The sequence below is a fragment of the Ptychodera flava genome, chromosome 2, assembly GCF_041260155.1.
Source record: "Ptychodera flava strain L36383 chromosome 2, AS_Pfla_20210202, whole genome shotgun sequence".
In the NCBI taxonomy this organism is placed as follows: Eukaryota; Metazoa; Hemichordata; class Enteropneusta; family Ptychoderidae; genus Ptychodera; species Ptychodera flava.
This window is the reverse complement of record NC_091929.1, coordinates 1334115-1356568: the sequence shown is the minus strand read 5'-3', so window position 1 is coordinate 1356568 and position 22454 is coordinate 1334115. Positions and strand designations below refer to the sequence as shown.

The 22454-nt window shown below is 37.4% G+C and overlaps 1 protein-coding gene across 3 annotated transcripts in view; it reads left to right on the top strand.

Moving 5' to 3' along the window:
- Positions 1-22454, top strand: part of LOC139151207 (G1/S-specific cyclin-D2-like) — a 94079-nt gene that overhangs the window by 28063 nt on the left and 43562 nt on the right. For 2 of the 3 annotated variants that reach the window (XM_070723846.1, XM_070723836.1), the window contains exons 2-5: positions 9830-10077; positions 10651-10866; positions 11703-11862; positions 13321-13466. The exons of the other annotated variant lie outside the window; for it this stretch is intronic. In XM_070723846.1, coding sequence (XP_070579947.1) covers positions 9886-10077; positions 10651-10866; positions 11703-11862; positions 13321-13466 — 714 coding nt within the window. In that variant the 5' untranslated portion in view covers positions 9830-9885. The remainder of the gene's footprint in view (positions 1-9829; positions 10078-10650; positions 10867-11702; positions 11863-13320; positions 13467-22454) is intronic. 3 annotated transcript variants of the gene reach the window in all.

The window sequence follows — 22454 nt, the reverse complement described above, 5'->3', positions numbered from 1 at the left end:
GATCAGCTCTATGTATGTATGGAAATGTAGCTGGCCTTCAAAATAGCAAATTTTCACAAGGAGCACAAAAGATTTCTCTTTTCACCTCCCAAAAGGAGTCACGTTATACGCCTATGGATAATGCGTGTTTAGTATTCATTTTACAAACAAAACTGCACGACTCTCTACACCTCTCCCTTAAGGGATTAGCTGTAACTTTGATGTATATTCAAGACTTTGTTTTATAATAAAAGTACAATTTTTGTTCAGTTCCCAAAAGTCATGTCGAAATGCACCAATTTGTGTGCACAGTCCCTCTGCGTATGTTATGTCTAATGTCATTGATCGCAAGAAAATTTTATATTTGAATTTTCTGTCTTATTTTATTTTAGTTTCAGAACGGTTTGGTGAGGGGAAGAGGAGAAAGTACATGATTATTTTGGAACGAAAATATGATAATGATAAAATATATCAAAAGTTACAGCTTTTATTTCCTTAAGTAATGAAGAGTTATGTTTCACTGGTAGTGGCACTTAAAATCTCAGATTTTGTCATTTTTCCAGGTCCACACTATGGACAACTTTATTTACACATTCAACCCGACTGTATGTTGGTGGCAAGTATGTGTATATAGGTGTTCCCTGTAAAATTACTTGCCGAATCAAAAGCTACTATGAATGCGCATCCGTCGTTTGTGATATAGCATTGCTGTCAGCTATAGTAAACACCTATTACCTGGTCATGAGGGTTATAGCGCCCGTCTATTACCCCTAGGGGCAGTGTGTTACCAGAAACACATCGCTATTCCCCGAGGCCGTAGAAACACATCGCTATTCCCGAGGCCGTAGGCCGAGGGATATAGGGATGTGTTTCTGGTAACACACGGCCACGAGGGGTAATAAACGGGCGCTATAGCCCGAATAAAGACCAGGTTATAGGTGTTTTATAACACACCACAAGCTCCTGTTGTTTATAGTTTTCAATGTGCTTTGATATTTTGCACCTCAGCAATCCATCATAACTTTACTTGGCGACATTTCCAGAGCGGTTCAAGTTACAGAAGTATAGTACCACAGGCGTGATGTTTCCTGGGTAGTTTCTATAGATATGAGTGTAGTTTATGCTACGTTCCGTCGTTCTCTTCCGTAGCCTAATCACCACTACGGAAGAGAACGACGGAACGTAGCATAAACTACACTCATAGAAACTACCCAGAAAACATCACGCCTGTGTATAGTACCTATAGCATACATCAACATCCTTGGTTGCACTTGAATCTTTTCGTCTTTGAGCTGTTCAAGTTCCTACGCTGTTGGAATGGAAAATGTATCTGTTTTAGAGAGAGGCTCGTCGCTCATCCCGGGCGCACATCACGTTCTAGTCATCCGCCATTGTTTGAAAGCTGCAGACGACACTACGGTCACGTGACCGGGCACTTTTCCAAATTTGGTCAAAACTATTTCCTAGGGAAATAGCTTTTTAAAAATACCCTCTGACGTCACTTTTTAGGACGAGACGTATCTATTTCCTCGTCACGTGGCGTATTCTGGCGAATCGTGACGCGGAATGAGCATGTGGTGTGTTACAATTTGCACTGTTCGGTAACATGATACCCTTGTCCGCCTGATTTTGAAGTAATTTTCTAATAAACCGCAGCCCAAAGATCCATTCCGTAAGCGCTGTGCCTGCACTGTTAACATTCATATAGTGATAGCCGATGTAGCTGAAGCGCCATATTTGTTGATTTGCTTGCTTGTCGATGGGATAATGAACTGAGACACATACAATTTTGTGATTATGTATATTCTTCACATTCAGGATCGTGATCAACTGATGGATTATCTAGTCAACCATCACATGATTTCTTCTCGTTCTGGTTCTACTATCTCAGCTGATATCTGGAATACGTCATATACTCGTTTCAATCTCATGCCCCGCTCATATTCATCTGTTCATGCTGGATTTGGCTTTATTATATAGTGAAGTGCACCATTATTAAGAATTTATGGCTAAAACGTTGTCATCTCGTTTACCAGTCTCTAACATGCAGGGAGAGATTTGATGATTTAAAATTGCTTGATTGACCATGCTACGAAAGAACAGGGTATACCGTGTTAGACATTGCCAATAGTTTGTCATTTTTATTAGAAAGATTTTCTTTCTGGCAGACTTCCAAATATACAATACGAATTATTTTTTGTTCCTGTGTGGACATACTGAGAAGGGGACAAAATGACATGACGGCCTGGTTACACAAATGGGTGTGGGGAGGGCTGATTGACTAACAATTTTTTGGATAATGGGAGCATGGGGGAAGTGCTCATTGATACACACGAAGAGAAGTGACCAGACAACTGGACCAAATAGAGGAAAGTAGTCACCGGCAAATAATTTGAAACGATATGCAGGAATTGTATAAAGGTTTGGGAAAAGGTCTATATTTCAAGAAAGCTTTTGCGCGAGTTTTATTGATGTTTTAAGTGGAAATGGAAGCAAAAAGTTAACTTGTCGCGTAACGGGATGCGAATGTTAAGATCGTTGTAATAAATCAACAGAGAGGAGAACGCAAACGAAATAAACACTAAGTGAGGTTAACGTATCATCTGTTTCATGCCAAGCATTCCTGCCTAACACGGTTCCCACGGATAACGTTGATAAACGGTCCACAGAAGTGAATGTCCTACGTTAGCAAAGAGCCTTGGCCTGCAACATACCAACGTGACATCTTGACACGGGAATAATTTACAGTATAATTCGATGATATTCAACATGCCATATCAAAGACTGTAGACACAATACTCCGACATCGAGAAGTGCCAACAACATTGCTGAGTTTACGATACGTGAACATCGCCCAATGTGAAGATGGCTAAAAAACATAACTTGCATATACGTTAAATTAATTAAGGGCAGTTTATGAACAAGGAACTTACTCCGGCTCTGGTTTAAGAAGTGCACATTTAGTTACACCATATGTCAAAGGCGTGTTTGTAGCCATGGGAACGAATGCAGGGTTTCCATTCGACTTGAACACTTTGAAAACTCTGAAAACATCAATAAATAAAGGTGTTGGTCAATGAAGAGACTTTTTTCAATATTTATTACAAAATATATAGGGCAAAGTCTCTGCAAACTGCTTGATAGATATACAGGGATACTATATACACGCCATCAAAATGTGTTGCACCTTATTAGTATTTTAATATATCCAAGGACTTCAATGTCCAAAACGTGAAGTAAAACCCATACCCTTGATTAGACAACTTTTTAAAAATACATGTCTATGACATATCACCATCCCATCACTTAAATAAAACCTCTCCGATTTAAATACATCTACCGAACTCTAAGATGTCAGATCTGTGTAGATACATTGTATCTCTACTCAAAGTGTGTCACATTGAAATTCATAAGCTCTAATCTGCAAAACCGATTGAAATGAGAGAGAGAGAGAGAGAGAGAGAGAGAGAGAGAGAGAGAGAGAGAGATTCTATGTTCAGTTCGATTACCATGCACTTCACGAAATGGCTCGGCAGCCCATATCCATACCAGTATCCACGGCACGCACGCACGCCATGGGGCCAAGTTTGTGCCGTTGGACTGATGGGGACAGTCTTAAAGAAAAGGAAGCGGGATATCCAGGCATGCATGTATGCACGTACGTGTACCGTACGAATAATTTATTATTTATATATATTCATATATACTTGTTAGCTGCCTCATGCAGATATGATCAACTTTGGAAGGAACTGAGGCCAGCTTAACTGCTATTTCTTGCTAAATACTGCGACTATATGGATCAGGCTGTTTCAGAGTCTTGGAAATAGGAACTTTTGAAGAGCACAACAAATTTGCCTCTGCACTGTGATTTCTGTTTTCAGACATTGTAACAGGTGTAAATGCGAGGAGTAACATTTCTGTCTTCTTTCCTTACAAATGTCCTTGCAATTTTTCCGCTGCCAATGCATTGCCTTGAATAAAGCGCAGCTTGGATCGTTTCGAATATGTTGTGACTATCAGAAGATTTATGTTTGCCACAGTTTAGAATCATCGAAAAAATGGACATTTTGACGTCATCATCGATACTCTTAACATTGCACTGGAGCTCTCCATATTTCGTGTCTTTTCCCAATTTATATTAATGAACAAGCTGGCTGAACTGCATTGTATATTGAATGGGTAAGATGTATATGCCAACTTGAAGGCAAAAATCTGACATTGTATGCATATATAGCCACTGTAAAATTATCCCTTTTAGATTTTGTGTAAATTCCGTTCTTGCTATAGAACAATTAGGTTAACTTAATTAACATACTTCTTTCCCAAAGGCTATTTCATTTTGTACTAAAATTCCAAAAACTGTTTAAATCGTTCGTTTCATATTTGGCAGGTGGTTTACGTTGCAATATCGTAACATGTGGGTTATTTTGCTTGTCATAGTTTGTGTTGTTGTTATTTGATTATCTTAAGGGTTAGGGTTACACTGGTGCAACTGTGGAATATATCTGTGCACGATCTGCTACTTTTTTATCGCGTCTCAAGAATATCGCGCATGCGCTCGATGGCGAGGCTACTGAACAGATGCGTGAAGGCTATGTGAAAAGTCACTGTTTTTATTTCTTTATTTATTTATTATTATTTATTTATTTTTATACTTGTAAGCTCCCTCAGCCAGGGAGGATCAGTGAAAACGGAAAAGCAAAATGACGATAAAATAAAAATCTAAAAAATACACAAAAAACCAACCAGAATATCCAGCACAACAAAACTGAAATTCAGCTAACTACTTCAAAATAACAAATGAAAGAATAAGAATTGAAAACATAAATTACTGACAAGGGAAATTTTATGCAAATGAAAACCGACAAAAGTAAGTGTGCACACTTAACACAATGCAAATTTATGCCTATTGAGTAAAGCCTTGAAATAGGATAAAGTACTGGCCTCTTTAAACTGAAATTTGCAGGTTACCTTTTTAATTAGCAAAGCTAAAATTGAATCATGCGGAGGGAAATGACGCACTTGATGCAAAATTAATTTTTATTATAGCTCTTCAGACCAGAATAGAAAGATTTTCGAATGTGAGAACAAGTTAGTTGTTCTTTTCCTGACGCACCGACACCCCTAATCCGTTCGCGCATGAGAATGCACACAAATGGAATCCTGGGCAATACATATCTTTATTACATGCCTCGTATATCGAACGTCGCGCGCTCATAGGATTCAATGGTAACTCGTCGGTGACGTCGCGGGCCACATAGTCATCATTGGACTGAAAGTGAACCGGAACTATTTTCAACTCGACAACTTTTTGATGTAACAATGTTGAAATTTCATGTTTTGCAAAGGAAACCCTGTTTTTTGGAAAATTTTGCAGAAAAAAATTGATAACCGGCATAACAATAGTAAAAATATATCATTGCGCCATTCGATGATGCAAATCGTTCCATTTTTAACGGATTTTTGTCTAAGATGGAATTAAAGCATTTGATTATCATTTGCCAATAAACCTAAATATTTTGAGTGAAAATTGTGTAAGAGAGGCATGCAATAAAAAATTTATAGCCCAAACAAGGGACTATGTACCCTCGGGGCAGGAGACCATTTGCCCTCCTTACGTCGAGCAAATAGTCACCTATACCCTCGGGCACATAGTCCCATGTTTGGGCTATAATATATATCATGGCACGTTGTTGGTTATGGAAGTATGCATATACGCATACGTAAAATATATTTTTTGCGTGGGTGGTGTGGGGCGCGCCAGGACAAGCTTTCGATGCTGAATGTAACAATTGAGGGCTCTGATGAAAATTACAATTACGTTACTGGTAACCAGATTACCCTCTTTAAATAAAGTGTAATAATAATAATAATAATAATAATAATAATAAACAATAAACAATTTATCCAAGGTTAGGTTTTAGATTTGGTTTTCCTTCCGAAAGACTCTCACGTGAACGTATCATGCACATTAGTAAAAATTACGCTCAAAGAAGTAGGATTAATTTCAGAGGAATTTTTAAACCTCCGTGAATCTGGGTTTGATCATTGGATTTTGGACACTAGAGACCGTAGGTTTGTCAAGTCCGTGGGTCAAGTCATGATAAGTTTATAATAAAATTTATAAAAGTATTGTTCTCGAACCACTGCTGGGTGGGATATTTATGACACAGTACACGGTTTTGTGGAGGGACCGTGCACAGTAGCTACATACATACATACATACATACATACATACATACATACATACATACATACATACAGACAGACAGACAGACAGACAGACAGATATATGGTGGATGCAAGGATATAGATATTTCGTCATGCACATTGACGAAAACCTACAGGCGCTGTGTAGTTTTAAAAGTGTAAAGTTTATGCTGTGAGTTTATTCTATGTATACGTTCCGACGTTCTCATACGTAGACTCTACGTATCAGAAGGTAGGAAAGTAGCATAAACTCGCAGCATAAACTTTACAACTCAGTTCCCATCTCGCCTGTGCGAAAACCTCTGACAAAAGCCTTCATATGCGCAAGCCACGTGCGTTTTCATGTGGGATTCATTGGTATCGAGGTACTGACTTTGTGCCAAATGGAACGCAAAACTTGCACAAAGCCTCCTCCTACACCCCCTCTCATGCCAATCAGAATTTCCATCTTGTCATCATTTTTGAAAGTCGGCGAAAGTTCGTTTAAAATTTTATGGTACTCTTGAAGGTGGTTTCTGTTAACAACAACAACAACAACAACAACACTAACGACAACAACAACAACAACAACAACAAATAGTAGTAGTAATCATCATCATCATCATCGAAAAGTATCGACGCTGATCAACAAGGAAAAAAATGAAATTCAAAAGGTAGATATCAACGTTACTATTTCTCCGATTCACTACGATACAATACAATGAGCCGAAAGGCTGACAAAGATTTATTACGGTGTTTTAAAGTTTAAGAGTAGCACCATTTTTGAAGTACGCTATGTGTCGATAGTTGAAAAACAGCATTTAGGCCTACTGCAGCAAAAAAATAAGCTTTGAATAGTCAATATAAACCTAGTGAATCCCATAAAAGTACAGAATAAACGTGACAAAATATTATTCCAAAATTGAATTTCCTCTAACTCTTATTTTACTGTTAGTTAGTAATTATAGTAGTCTACGTTTAAACACATATGGTAGATTTATTTTTTAAAAATTTCCTTCTTTATTTCCCATGTTGGGCATCCCATAGACGACTGTATTAAAGAGTCCACCCCCGACCGTTACGAAATGGTGATGTCTGCCTCTCGGAGTGCGACATTATGTTGGCTTTGTGCAAGGCAGTGCCCGTGTTTTCATAATACATCCACCTATTCCTAATTGCCAGCTGAAGAGTTCGTGGGAAAGCGGAAGAAACATACTAATAAATGGCGTAGTTTACTTTGGGTTCAGAGATTCATACTCCAAAGACCTAGCCATGATATGAAGATCTTTAAGTGAAAATTGCACAATACATCTGCAGTAACAGAATGTAGGAAAGTTTGCAAATTGCTCACATGGCACGGGGCTACTGGGTATTGAACCTAGTTTTCACACCTGTCTTGCACAATTTACATGAAAAAGGGCTTTTGAAAAATCTATTAGGAGCATGCTTTCGTGGTTAGGCTACACAACGACATTCACTCACATCGCTGTCAGATAGACGCAGAGATTTTATCAAGTTGCGCGCAATGCGAAAGGAAATAAATAGTATCCGGCTGTAACACCATTGGGGAAGTGTTACTGGCTCGAAATCTCACATCCATATTCGTCACTGCTGTCGGAACTTGCAGAAATTCGATCGGCGTACTTAATGGTTGTAATTAGGGCAAGACTTTTGTGCCAGAGATCTGTGAATGCTGTGTAAGAACGCAAGGAATGTGTTCTCCGCCCACAATATATGACGGTATCTACGTAATTAAGCGCTGTCTATGCGTGATCAATTGTATCGCTGAAGGCTGGTTCGGTTGTTCCCACTAAAATTTCTGGCTTTCGCTCTAATCGCTGTTACTATGGGACTCCAAATTATTTTCATGACAACATGATCCACAAGGCGATGTGTAATTGACGACTGTCGAATGCGACAGAAACAATCGCTCAAGTTATATTCAGCTCATCAGTAATCGACCGAAATATTAATTTTTTATATAGTATCTAATAAATTGTACTGACAATTTTTAGACTTTAAAAGGAAATTATATCGGACGGATACTTCTTTGATGCCGGGAGGTGATATGATAAACCATGTTTGAAAAGCTATCGGAAAAGTGATAACTTGTGTATGTAACATCATATTGATATTTTCTCGAGATGGTGAAATTTATACAGTTAAACACGGTTATTAAGAATTAATTCATTTAAAGTGAATCGGTTGCATTCGTGTCAGACATGTCGATGGTGTTGTTCGAAAATTACTAAAAATTCTTATGACATGACAGTGTCAATCAAAGTTTGCGTTCAACTTTTCGGATGTTATCTTACCGAAGGTAACTCAGAAGAGAGCCGCACGGATTTGATTGGAGTAATATTGTGAGCTGTCATCGATTAGTTTCAGGGGCGGGGCTACTGTATTTTGATTGATAGATAGGTTTCATCTATATATAGTAATCTCTGCCTGGTAACTGCAGCTTGCTGCTACGGCAGAGAGTGCGCCACACTGCTACAGCTATGGCAACTGATGTATAAAGTAGTACAATTAAGGGGGAGTGTTGTGGAATTTTATGCAAATCTCGATATTATTTGCAAAGCGCGGTTTTTTTTCACCCCAAGGAAAACATTGACAAACAATGAAAATTCCATTACTGTAGATATAGGGCAACATAAGCCTAGTTCGCAGAGTTCTTTTTCAGCAAAAATGTGTCTGCCTCGACCTTTCACTGCCCCAGACAGCTGTCCGAAAGGAAAAGTTCGCCTCTCATGCGTCGCAGTTCAGACTACTCTATACCTTCGAAGAACTTAAAACACTGGCGACTTCGAGTGAGCGTTTTTTATATCCCCAAATCCCCTAGTTTGGGCGGATATAGGGAGAACTGGGCACAATACATGCACAGGAATTTTGCAACGTTTTAAACACTCCGACAGGATGAAATTTAACCATATCACTCTGTATGAAATATTCACTACATAGAAAGATGATTTTATACATTATGGTTAACGTTCGTCTTGTTTCGTGTCATGCTGTAGTCACGTCTCCCCAGTCTCCCCCCAAAACATGACAAGCACTGTGAATGAATGGACTCCTAACTTTTGGAAGAAAACGTGTTGAATTCGATGAACGTTAAACAGACATTTTTGTACAAGTGGATAACAAGTTTACATCTAATTAAGTTTTGTCATCTTAAAATGTCTTACAAATTATTGAAAAGTTATAATTTTAAAAGAAGTATGTTCTACTGATGTTTGCCAATTCTCTTTACTCACTCCGCTTTCCTGAAGCTTTGGCTGTCTTTTGTTGATTTGTCAGTAAGTACCACAATAAAATCAATCTGTCAATAAGCTGTCAGATAAGCCCACTTCTTATCCAATAGCAACATCGTAAGCTCCTCCCTCCGTTAACCTCTTATTTGCATATTTCATGACTCCCCTCATCCCTTGAAACTTCGATAGGGCTAAGTAGCGCTCAGACAGTGGTGTGTTGTTGGCCGGTCGAGTTGGCCGTAGGAAGATCGCACAAGCTAGCTCTTTGTTAGGAAACCGGCCATCCAGCAACCACCAAGTCTATCATACAGTCTACCTCGACAATTCTACTATGCATCTCAAGTATTCTTACGTATAATCAAAGGCTTACATTTCTCAGTAGTGGCCTTTTATATGTTCTTACCTGGTAGTTTTTGAAGAGTGCGTGGACACCACACCAGCTTCACTTGCTAACAGACTTTGCACAATGGATCTCTTCTGCTGTGAAGTGGAGCAAAGTAAGAGAGCTTACGAAGACCCTGTACTTCTGAAGGATTCTAGAGTTTTGACAAATTTACTTGAACGTGAAGAAAAGTATTTCCTCTCGTCATGCTATTTTAAGTGGCAGACGGATCTTAAACCCTTCATGAGAAAAATGGTTGCCGATTGGATGCTAGAGGTATGTAGTGTGGTCGGCCATCGAGCCCATTCATTCGTAGTGCAGTTTCAATTTCGTGCTTATGAGAGAAAAGGTATATTTCTTCAGTTTGTGACATCAGTTGTCACTGAAAGTAATGGTAATCAGTAGCTATTTCGTTTAGTAAAGTTTTTTATCGGGAAAATGCATCTAGATATTTTTTTGTATTTTTAAAAAATATTTTGTTGTCGGATCCCGAGGTGTGACCACGATGTGATGATCAACACCAACGTGGATGTACCCGCGATCATGTTGCATTTCGAGGATTTCAGTTAAAATAATGTTAATAAAGTACATACTTATGTGTAGATCATAAGTTAAGCTTTAATTTGGTGCAAAATACAAGAAAATTGATCAGCAAGAAGTATTTTTAATAATTTTTTAAAGAAATAATATCAAGTCGACAAGTCGGTTTTGGCGGGATTCCAAGTTAGTACCACACATGATACTTCACTGTGTTGTACTAATGTGTGGTATTAGTGTCGCTGGTTGTGTTGATAACAGCACTCCCTTATTTAAGTCATCTGATAGATTCTTTCGTTTTTATTTTTGCAGGTTTGTGTTGAACAGAATTGTGAAGAAGAAGTATTTCCTCTTTCCATGAACTACTTGGACCGATTCCTGTCGCTTGTTCTGTGGAAGAAAAACTGCCTTCAACTGCTTGGAGCAGCTTGCATGTTCTTAGCATCAAAACTCAAAGAAACTATGCCGCTTTCCGCGGAAAAATTGTGCATTTACACCGATAATTCGATTACATGTGATGAACTCTTGGTAATTATCAAATATATGGATATTTATGGCACTCCCAAATTCACGTGAATGCAGTCATGGTCTCCTACTAGTGAAGCAGCCATATTTTCTATTTTACAGTGACAGTACTTAGCCAAGTCCTGGACCGATGTTCACAGTCCTGTTGTCGGGCCTATGATGATTTTTTATTTAATATAACGTGCCGCAGTTTTTATGTCAGCAGTATGTTGTGATTGAAAATATTCATTGTTTATGGCTATCCTCATTCTTGATGCACAGAATGACAATGTTGAGGGCATCATATTTTACCGTTTGTGTTAGTCCTTTCACACTACAACTGGCTTGTCAATCAATTCGAAATTTAATTAGTGTGTCTTGCAAATCAGTCTTTGCAAGTATTGTTGTAAATTTAGCAAAACAAAATTGAAACATGCTGTATGTGAGAAGGAAGACAAAATGCGTGAAAATCAATTTTGCCAGTTAGAAACAATCACTCTTTTCACTCACATTGGGGAGTGTAACTGATGTCAGTTTCATCCATGACGAATTTGTGGCCATGACCAATTTCTGTTTGTAGCAAACAAAAGTTGTATCTTGGTATTGCTGCAGTGGGATGTCTCCCTCCCCCTGTAGTTGTAAAGGTCTGAAATATATAAGGGAAAGGTAGCATCTGCTGTAATGTTTTCAGAAGATGGGTCTTATGAAACAATTTCAAAATTGAAAATTGTTGTACATTGGAGTGTTGGTACTTTGATGGTTGTCATCAAATGAGGTCATTACAAGACAGAATGGAAAAGATTGATGAATTGATGTCATAATGGTTCATGATACAGCTCTTTTGTTCTTAATTATTTCAGGATATGGAACTGCTTGTACTTACAAAATTGAAGTGGGATCTCTCAGCAATTACCCCCCATGACTTTTTGGAGCAAATTTTGACAAGGTTACCAATAGGAAGACAGCGAGCTCAGCTAATCATGAAGCATGCGCAGACTTTCATAGCTCTGTGTTCCACAGGTGGGTGATTGCGTTTCTTTATTCTTTATTGCAGTTTTGTTTTTCTGAATCTGATTTTTTACAGAAATAAAAAATGTGAAAGATGCCACTGATTAGTTTTGTTAGGCTTTTTGTTCTATGTATTCTAAGTATATGTGTTGCTACCTGGGATCACATTGTTGTTGTTGACTGTCTTGTATTTAACCCTGATTGGCCTTGAAGAGAGAGAATTGGTGTGTTTGATGTAGGAGGTTGATTTTCATAGCAATGAATGTTGAGGAGAGATGCATATGCCAAACCGATGACCTGGCTGAACTTTGTTATGTAACTCCAGAATTTGCTTCTGTGGTTGAGACCAAACTCATGTTTCCTTTTTCTTTATTTGTGATATAAATACATGTAATGGATGAGAAAGTACAATTTTGGACTTTTATCTTATGTTTAATATATCAATTTAAGGGGTTGCAATCTATCCATAAATTGGATTCAAAGATCCACTCCAAAAGTATCTTAAAACTGCGTGTATCTTAGCCAACAAATAGATTCCTTTCACTAAGAATTGATTTAAGGGTATTTGTAAGACTATAATAACCTGCCTTTCTTGGCCAGGATGTCTACTCCATCTTTGAAGGGACTTTGGTAAAAATCTGATTATTGTCGGACAATGGCCAGGAAAAATAGCCTGTGCAAATACTGATTGGTGGAATTTCAACATTATTTTTTATCAATGTAAAATGTTAAGTTTGTGTCATCAAAATACAAATTGTAATATCGTTTGTAATACAAAATCAAGTGATTTAATTTACTGGTAAGAGAAAACTTGCAAACTTAGTGACATGCAGCAGGGACACATCCAGTCCAACCAATGATAAGTTGTGTCACTGGGTTTTGCCAGAGGCCATGTATACGTAGGTTAACGTGACATGCTAGTAGTCTTGAAATTCAGATGAGAATTGTAATTCAGATCAGGGTGATAATTAATAATAATAGGCAGTATTCAGTTACATAATGTGTCTGTTAAAGGGAGGAGTGTCTATGGCATAATCATTGAAAAGTTTTGTAATCAAAAACTTCAGAAGAAGATTGTTCAAAATGTTTGCAAGCTATTGTAGGCTTGGCAGCAGTTGTAGTCTTCAAGTTCACATGCAAACTCATTGTTGAATGTCCCAAGAGAGTTTAAAAAACTGAATGTTGGTGTAATTGGTAGATAACTGTGTACACAACAAGCAAGGGACAAAGTGTTCATTCGTAAATCAATGAGTTGGATTGTTTTTATTTAAATCTTTGGTTGTGGCTTTGTTGTGTCTCTGATGGCACAAGAATGTGTTGTTTCTCAAGTAATTAGTAAGGGGAAAATATACTGTAAAGTCTTGTAACAACTTAAATTATTGATAAAAAACTGTAAATGAAAATCTATAAGCAGCTTTTCTAACTTACATTCTTTACAGAGTTATCACAAAGTTTGTTTAATATTTTCAGATTACAACTTTGTTGTACATCCTCCGTCCATGATAGCAGCTGCAAGTATAGTGGCTGCTGCTAATGGCTTGAGTGGCGTTGAATCCAAATGGGACCTACTCTCTGAACTGACGCAAGAATTGCAAAAAATTACTCAGATTGATTCTGTAAGTAAAACAGTTCTGATGATTATTAATGAATGGTGCATGCTGTATGTTATGAAGCCATTTGGTGGATGCTGTATGTTATGAAGCCATTTGGTGGATGCTGTATGTTATGAAGGCATTTGGTGGATGCTGTATGTTATGAAGCCATGGAGTAGCACCTACAAAATGTTTGCAGTTAAAGTCTTAAATGCCTAAAACAAATGTTTATGTTCAATGGTACTTTTATAGTTCATTTATTTACAAAGCTTGCACATTATGATGAATTCTTTATATTATACTTGTGTATGCAGTGTTTTTGTCAAGCCTGGTACCCTGGTAAGTGTTACCAGGGTTCTCCAGTCATTTCACCGGGGTTCCCCTAGGTATATCAATGCAATGAGATTAGGGGACAGTTACTGGGGTTCCCAAATCAATTACCCATATTCCCAAACCTTAGCAAAAACACTAGTATGTGAGGTGGTAAGATGGCTTAAAAATAACTAATTTGTTCAAATATGTGTTATAGTAGGTCTTTCACCAAGATGGCAAAAACCTCAATTGTAATGTAAATTATGTACGTTATGGTAGCAGAGTAAAATACATGTGACAGCAATGTGTACAGTGACTGTTGTAAAATAGAAATAAAGTGCATGACTAATAAATAGTAGATCAAAGTTAGCAAGTAAACTTTAGACAGATTCTAGAACTTCGTATGTTAGTAATATCATAGAAGGGATTGATAGCACCAATTTAGCATAGACTTGATGACCAATATGGAGTGCATGTTAGTTTGAACAGATTGTGTGATACTGTAGAAAGTAAGGCCTTGAACATCATGTCTGGTTCTTTTTTATTCGGCTCCTAACAATCAGTAATTGTTGATTTTGGTGCTACCACGGAGAAAGTTCACTTCTGGTTTGCAAACAAAACTCCACTGAAGAAAAAGAGGAATTCTGGTGTAGCATTGGTGAAGTAATGTCAGGATGGCTCAATGTTATTCTATTTTCAAGTTGAAGTGTGATACTTTTGTACACAAATATTTCATTGGAGTAGGTGTTAGTAGCCACATTTCTTCAAAGGGTTCTTTAAAAATAGATTAGTTTCTGTGAACACCATACATGTATATTTATGAAAGTTGTACTGTTGATGGAAATATTTTCCTGGGATAATCAAAAATTGCATTTCAATTTCAAAACTGTCTTATTTGCAGCAATAGAAAGTGTATTACGTTAACTGATATGATAAAATTGGCAATAGTGTGAACCAATACACCTTGATTCTCTATATCTAAGTTTCTACTCGTCAAATTTTCCCATTGGCAAGCTGCAGACATTTCCATTGGAATGTATTTCATTCATTCAAGAATTGATTTTACCTCCATAGACTAGTTACTTAGCAACTGCTAATCTCATCTTAAAGTTGTGCAGCTGTGAAAGCCCCCCTTACAGTAGACTTGTTTCATGATGGATGCCCACACAACAAGTGACTGGCTTGAGGCAAAAATTGATTTTTGTTACCTTATGTTGGCAGCTAATGAGCTCATAGTATTGATGTGATGATGGCCAAGTCAAAAAAACAAAGCCATAGAAATAGGTAATTCCTTGTATTAACTTGATCTTGTATTAACCTTGTACAATCATGCAGTGTATACTTCCAATTACAATTAACACAATATGTCTGTGAACTCAAAATTACACGGCATATGTCATAGATTAATATATCATGATAAATGTGTTTCTCCCGTGTTAATTTTTCACAAAGTTATTACTTTCTACTTAGGCAGTGCTGAATGACATGCCAGAGCAGTTTGTGAGGTCCTATTTCACTTGGTGTTAAGGTGGAGCTGCATGTTGCCAACACAGTTTCTTTCAAAGCAGTATGTCTCATCAAAGATGACAAGGAAACCCCCTCATACCATACAAGGAAACCCCCTCATACCATACATTTTCAAAAAGCAGATCAAGTTTAGTATGGCAGGAGTAGTTTACTCAAAGGATGAAGTGGGTGTATATTTGGGGTAAAAAACCTCAATTTTGATATTAATGATGAAAATTAATTTAAGTCAAAAACTTGACACTTTTCTGAATGTAATATTTCACTTGAAAGAAGAATATATGTGGAAAAAAAAACCGACTATTTTATTTGGCATTATCTATCCTCATTCTAAAATGGTAGGGGTTTAATCTAGGGTTAGCAAATTATTTAAAGTTGAATAAATATTTGCAAAAAAGTGATTTTTGAGAAAAATATGCCGAGTTGGGTGCAGTGAAGTGAATGGTATCGGTGTCTTTAAGTAACAGGGGTTGTCAAAGCATTTGTGTTTTTTGGTGTAGAATGCAAATGGTTGAACTTTAGATCCTGCAATCTAGAAATATGTTGACTCTTTTGTATTGGAAAATTGAGGGGAATCACAGTGCTGATGTAACTTGTCCAAAGGGCTCACCATGGTCAGAAATATGGTTCTTTGGTTTATATCTGTAATGATCACTAGCATGTGCAATATGCTTATTGGTTGTATTTGTCAGATCAAAGTAGCCATGAAGTGAAACATTGCGCTCCACTCTGTGATTGCTTATATATTTCCTATGAAAATCTCGGATCTGAAGCTTGAAACTAACTAGCTAATGAGTAGCTTATAACTTATCTTGTCCAGAATTGTCTGAGTACTCCCCATAAGTGGTTAATGATAAACGGTTTAACTATTTCTGACAGATCTGAAATTTTCCAGAGATTTCCTCAGAATTGCCTATTCAAACTGTACAAATTTGGAGACCATTTTTCATCATTATCTCGCCTATGAACTTTTTACATTTTATCCTGTAGTCAATAGTTCAAGCACTGTATTCTGTGGAGACTAGCCACTAGGGGGCGCTATTGTACTTCGCAGTCTTGTGCTCACAGCTTTAAGGTGGTTGGAAAGGCTAGAGCGTCAGTTATAAATTTCCACAAAACTATTAAAATATAAAAGTAGTCAACATTCGCTGTGGAATAAAAAAAACTAGACATTTGGGCACAAAGGCATTGCAGAGTTATAGCCTGTTAAAATTTTTGAAAAACTGACCAAATAAGAAGAAGTTGGGGAGTCCTTAGTGTATTAGCTATGGTCTAGGTCCCCTAGCTTTTAATAAAATGTTTGAAAAGGGAAAGTCATTATTTGCTGTTTTTTCAGGAAAATTTTACAAGGCGGTGCTGGCATTCAGAGTGAGTGACTGCTATTGTAAATGCATTTTTAGATTCTTTGAGTGTCAAAGAGGTGTCAAAAGTGAGATTAACAAAAAAAAACTGCTCTATGACTTCAAAAGAGGGGTGCAAATATGGCTTGTTTTCACCATTTTTGACAGAATAACAGTTTTTCCTACATAATTGTATACCAATTTCATCCAACTTTGAAATGAGATATGGACATGGAATTTTTACAGCCTATTAACAAGGTTACAGATAAGATTTGTACGGCACAATTTTCCTGTATTTGAAGTACTTTTTGAAAAATCACATTTTGAAATTTGAAAGAATTTTTAATAATTTTTTGATATATAAACCCATGTAAAATCATAAAACAAATTTTATTTACAAATCCTGCCATACAAATCTTACAATAAATAGTGTCAACATATTTATAACTAATTTGGTAATATTAATACTATCCAATTATTATTAAATTCAAATATGTAAAAAAAATATGAAAAATTAAATTTTAATATTTACTGGTGTCATATTTCAAAATCATGGCTGCAAATATACAATTTTTATATCTTTGGAGAAAATATTAACTAAGGGAGTTATCCTGAAAATTTGAACTAAATATCTTGATTCTAACACTTGAAATTTGACATTAACTCTGAGAAAAGAATTGGTGCAAAAATAGCCTTTCCAACCACCTTAAGAGAAGGGAGACCTGCTTTTCTGTCAGAACAATGGCATCAACTGTTCAATACTTTCTCTGGACATGTTAAAAGCTGAATATTTGATCAGGAATACTCTGTAAATCTAACATCTTTGGTGTCCAAGATCGCATTGACTGAAATCTGTAACTGTAATACTTATGCCTCGGTGATTTATGAATCATTATCCATATTTTGAAAGCAAATCCATCTACAGATTGTCCATGAATCTTGTTCAGAATGAGCAATGATCTTACCAGATCAGTAACACCATAAAGGTGCAGTCTTGGACAACAGAATACCAAAATGACATGATCCAAATGAGGGCATATAATCTTCCTAACTTCATGTTCATTTTGTCAAACAACACAAAACGTAACTCATGATTCTTGTAACTATTCCATACTTGATGTGCTACGTTCCTGTGACAACGTGTTTCATGGAAATCGTGTAATCTTTCAAAAGAGGTGCAAACATGAAAGTTGTGTAGATCTTCTTTCTTTTTTTGCAATATTGACCTTACTTTCATATCGACAGTTTGAATTGAGGAAGCAGTGCGATTTTAAAAGTAGTGCTCTTCCCTTGTCTTGCATCATTGTGAAAAGAAAGGAATTAGTATATGATATTTGAAGCTTTAATATTTTTTAGCTTCTAAAGACTATAGTCTATAGCTTCTATAGACTATAGTCTATAGAAGCTATTGGGATGGGTATCCGTCCGGCGTCTGTCATCAGTCTGTATGTATGTATGTACGTCTATTAGGAGGCGTCCGTCCACTCAAATATCTTGAGAACCGCAGTCCTTACTGATTTGATATTTGTTGTGTAGATGAAAAAGATGATTTTGAGAAACTGTTTTTTTTAATTTTTTGATATTGCTGGAAATATGCAAATTAGTGCCAAAAAAGGAATTTTTGGTAAAAAATCTCATAACTGCTGGTCAGACAGCTTTGTTATTTGGTAAACAGGTCCCTAGGGATAACTCAACTTAAAGATTTGTTCAAATTGTGATGAAATATGCAAATCTGTATTTTTAAAGAAGTTTTTTTGTCAATTTTGGTCAAAACTTCATTTCATCAAAACCGCTCGTCTGACAGCTTTGATATTTGGTATACAGGCTCCTACAGATGAACTAAATATGATGTATTGAATATCAGGGGTTTCACTAAGTTTTTAAACAGGGGGCAGTGTTCTCCCCAGAAATTTCTGAAAGAGGATCGGCTAACTTGCATAACAATAAATATGTAAATTTTATGTTAATTATGCAATACAAACGTCCCTCCATAGCATCAGAAAAAATCCCACAATAAAAGGATAAAGTAAAATCTTTTATGCACTTTAAGCACTTCATATATTACATCCATATTTTCATTCAAAGTCTTCCAGTACTTTCTAGAATAACATTCAAAATCAGACGTTTTATGTGATCCTCTGTTACGACCGGTACGTGTTTGTCTGTAGCCAGATTGCTAAAACCATGGACGTCTGTTTTAAACGTCCATGGCAAAACAGTTAGTTACACGGACAAGTTCATACGGGACTGAATATTAGTCAGAGGAGCATGCCTGCAGAGAAATATGTTGATTCATAATAAAGAGAAGCCCCAAAATATTGATACGGGTATTTTCAAGAACAAGATTTGAAATTGCATCGACTTCTACTTCGACAAACGTACGAAACTTCGACAACTGCGCGCGTCGGCCGTAGCCATGCATTGTGTGTGTGGAGCACGCTTGAACACACGCGACCTTTAACCTATACTGTATATCCTAACCGTACATACATAGCTGCTGTATTCAGATGATCACACGAATGATTATTTTAACTCATGTAGTTCCTTTTTATTTCATTTCATGGTACCCTGAATATTGTAAAACGGGTCGTGGGTTTTGAAACTGGATCAAGTGAAATTGTTTCTCAAAGTCAATCGAACGAATCCATGCAAGTTACGAATGCGTGACACGAGGTGACACACATGGCTTCAACGTCATGTGGACGTACACAGATCTGGAAATGGCTAACTCGGACACGCAACGATATGAACACGCGGCAGTACCATACATTTTTGCATCTGAATTTTGTCTCAACCAATCGTACGATTTCAGCCACTTCTGATCGAAATCACTTTTCCTGACCTTCGGATTCTTACCAGAGCGAGACATGGGTGGCAACGGCAGTTCAACCAATTGCCTAGTATAGATGCTTTGACCATGGAGGTGACTGAGTGCCGCTGGCAAAGATGCAACACCGAGCCTTTCGTTGAGTCATGGATGTAATTTTTAATTTTTACATCCATGGTTGAGTATACTCCATGTCCGTTATGTTATATAAAATGGCCGTTGTCTGTACGATCGGCAGCGTAACACATTTCATGCTTTTTGAATTTAAGTTTCATCCGTCTTAGCCGATGTTCATTTGCACTACGGCCGCCCCATTTATTCTCCTCACAGACAAGCGCGACTTTGGGTGCTTTGCACCCGATAACCCTGCCTCATTGTGTGTAAAACACCTAAAGCATCGACATGAGAGGAGAACAGTCTAACCATTTCACACATTTTGGCGATGGAATAAACCTTTTAATCATCTGGCACGTCGTGTTATTGCCACATTAGAACCGTTTCACACTTGAACTCGTTTCACACAAAATCGCCGCCGAGAAACAATAGGTCTTCAGCCACATTGAAAGAGAATCGGCGGACACGAAACAGGATCGGCTTGAAAAAATAAAGGATCGGGCGAAAAAAATAAAGGATCGGGGCCGATCCTGTTAAACGGCCTGGGGAGAACACTGGGGGGCCAAATGAAAATTATAGGCGGCCAAGCCGTACCAACGTCCAAGCATGAGGATGTTTGGATATGGCAGCGCGCCCGCCCCCCCCCCCCCCCCCCCCCGACACGGTTCCAAATTAGCTATAATAACTCGACAAAACGGTACATCAATCACACATGATAACTTCATTAAAAAAAGAATTTGCATTTTTCAAACGATCAGAGACAACAGTATAGATAGCCTGAATCAAGGTGCCGCTACTTTCAAATCATGAATGGCTGTTGTAAATAAGTGTTCGTATTATGTTGAAAGCATGGGTCCCTTCGGAAACCACACTCAAAAATGCATAGGAGATCATCTTTGACGCAAAGAGCATAGAAAATATGAATTCAGAGATGTATTTGGAGCCATCGATGTTGGTTTTTTGAAAGAATTATTGTGGCTTTTGGTGCGCGAAATCCGTCTCGAACTTGGCGATACATGTGTACAGTGGCTGGTAATTCCATTTCCCGACTTCCTCTATTGCCGTGTACGGTGTATGAAACCACAAACGACTGTGCTACAGCACGGTCTCTCCGGACCGTGGCTACAGCCTACCACTCAACGTCACAGTCTGCTAAAGTTTACACCTTCAATTTATTCTGTTTTGATATTTATATGCCCACAGAGTTTAAGCAAGTCAAACGTTTGGCTCCCAGTCATTAAAATCCAAGAACGAACGCGAACGTTGACTACATTTGCAATTGACAAGCAAGCCGTTGTTTAATACAATCCGTGGCCACGGATAGCTGTGGGCAATTGCTGATGCATTCAAAAGAAACCTTTCCCGAGAGAAAACGCCGCATAAGTATCAAAATGATCTAAGAAATTGCCATCGACTGTACCCTTCTTAATCAACCAACTCGTCTATCTGTTTCCATTTCGACCGAACTGAGTAACTTCAACTACGTATGGCCGACATTATGTTGCGTTACTGCACACGCTCAATGACCCCTAACCTCCAACCACCCTGTGTACATTGTATAGACGGGTTCCGTGCTGTGTAGCTGTACCAGTATCGCACGATACACGAATGCGAACCAACGAACACAAAATTTTTCACTGAAAACCTCGCAAAAGCGTTGAAAACAAGTAATTCAGCATGAAGGATACAGATCATTGTAAACTTTTACCGATATGCTGTATTTGTTACCAGCTATTCATTCCTGTAAGCGGCACAACAATTACATGATTTTCAGGTAATTACAGGCGGCCGTGATAGGCTTACAGCCGGCCATATGGCCGGTGGCCGGCTTTTAACGAAACCCCTGAATATGTGATGAAATCTGCAATTTTGTATTTTTGGAGCAATTTTTGCCATTTTTGGTCAAAAGTGTTTCTCAAAAACTACTTGTCTGATGCCTTTGATATTTGGTATACAGGTTCCTAGGGGTTGTCTTAGTGTGATATATTGAAATTTGATGAAATCTTCAATTTTTGTATTTTTGGGTCAATTTTTGCCATTTTTGGTCAAAATATTTGTTTCTCTAAAGTTACTCATCTGATAGCTTTGATATTTGGTATACAGGTTCCTAGGCTTTATCTTAATGTAATATATTGAAATTATGATAAAATCATCAATTTTGTATTTTTGCAGCTAATTTTGCCATTTTTGGTCAGGCCATCCTGAAATGAGCTATCAAAGATGTCCACCTTCTTCATCAATACATGTGTCACAAAAAGTTTTTCTCTACATAACACAGCAGAGCTCTGTCGACTGTTGGGTCACTTGTTTTTTCAAAACCGCTGGTCAGACAGCTTTAATATTTGGTGTACAGGTCCCTAGGATGACCTTAGTGAGATAATTTCATACAGTCAGGAAATACTTAATTTTGTATCCATGTCTATAGTAGCTTCAGGGACTTTGGCCCTATGTTTTAAACATTTGTACATGGGGTCTCTTCTATTTTTAGGCCTGTCACACAGTTAATCTTTCACTTCTGTTTTTAGGTTTTGAAACTGAAAAATCATAAGTTTACGATAGAGATAATTGTTCAATGTTTGGACAACACATACATAAAAATTTTGTCGGAAGATATCAGTATTACATTCATAAAAATATTGTTGTGTCATTAATGAGAACAGATAGTGGATTTATGATATTGTGTCCAGTGATAGTAAGAGGGAACTGTCTTTAAAACTTGAAAGCCGCAATATTCAGCTTCTTAATTAGAAAGGTACAGGGATTTGTTAAGAATGGCCTATCTTATCATACAAACTTAAACTGTCAACACAAACTGTCTTTTTCATACTGAGGGCGATATTCAACTTCTTGTTGAAAGATACAGGGACTTAAAACTAGTCATGCAACGGAATGGCT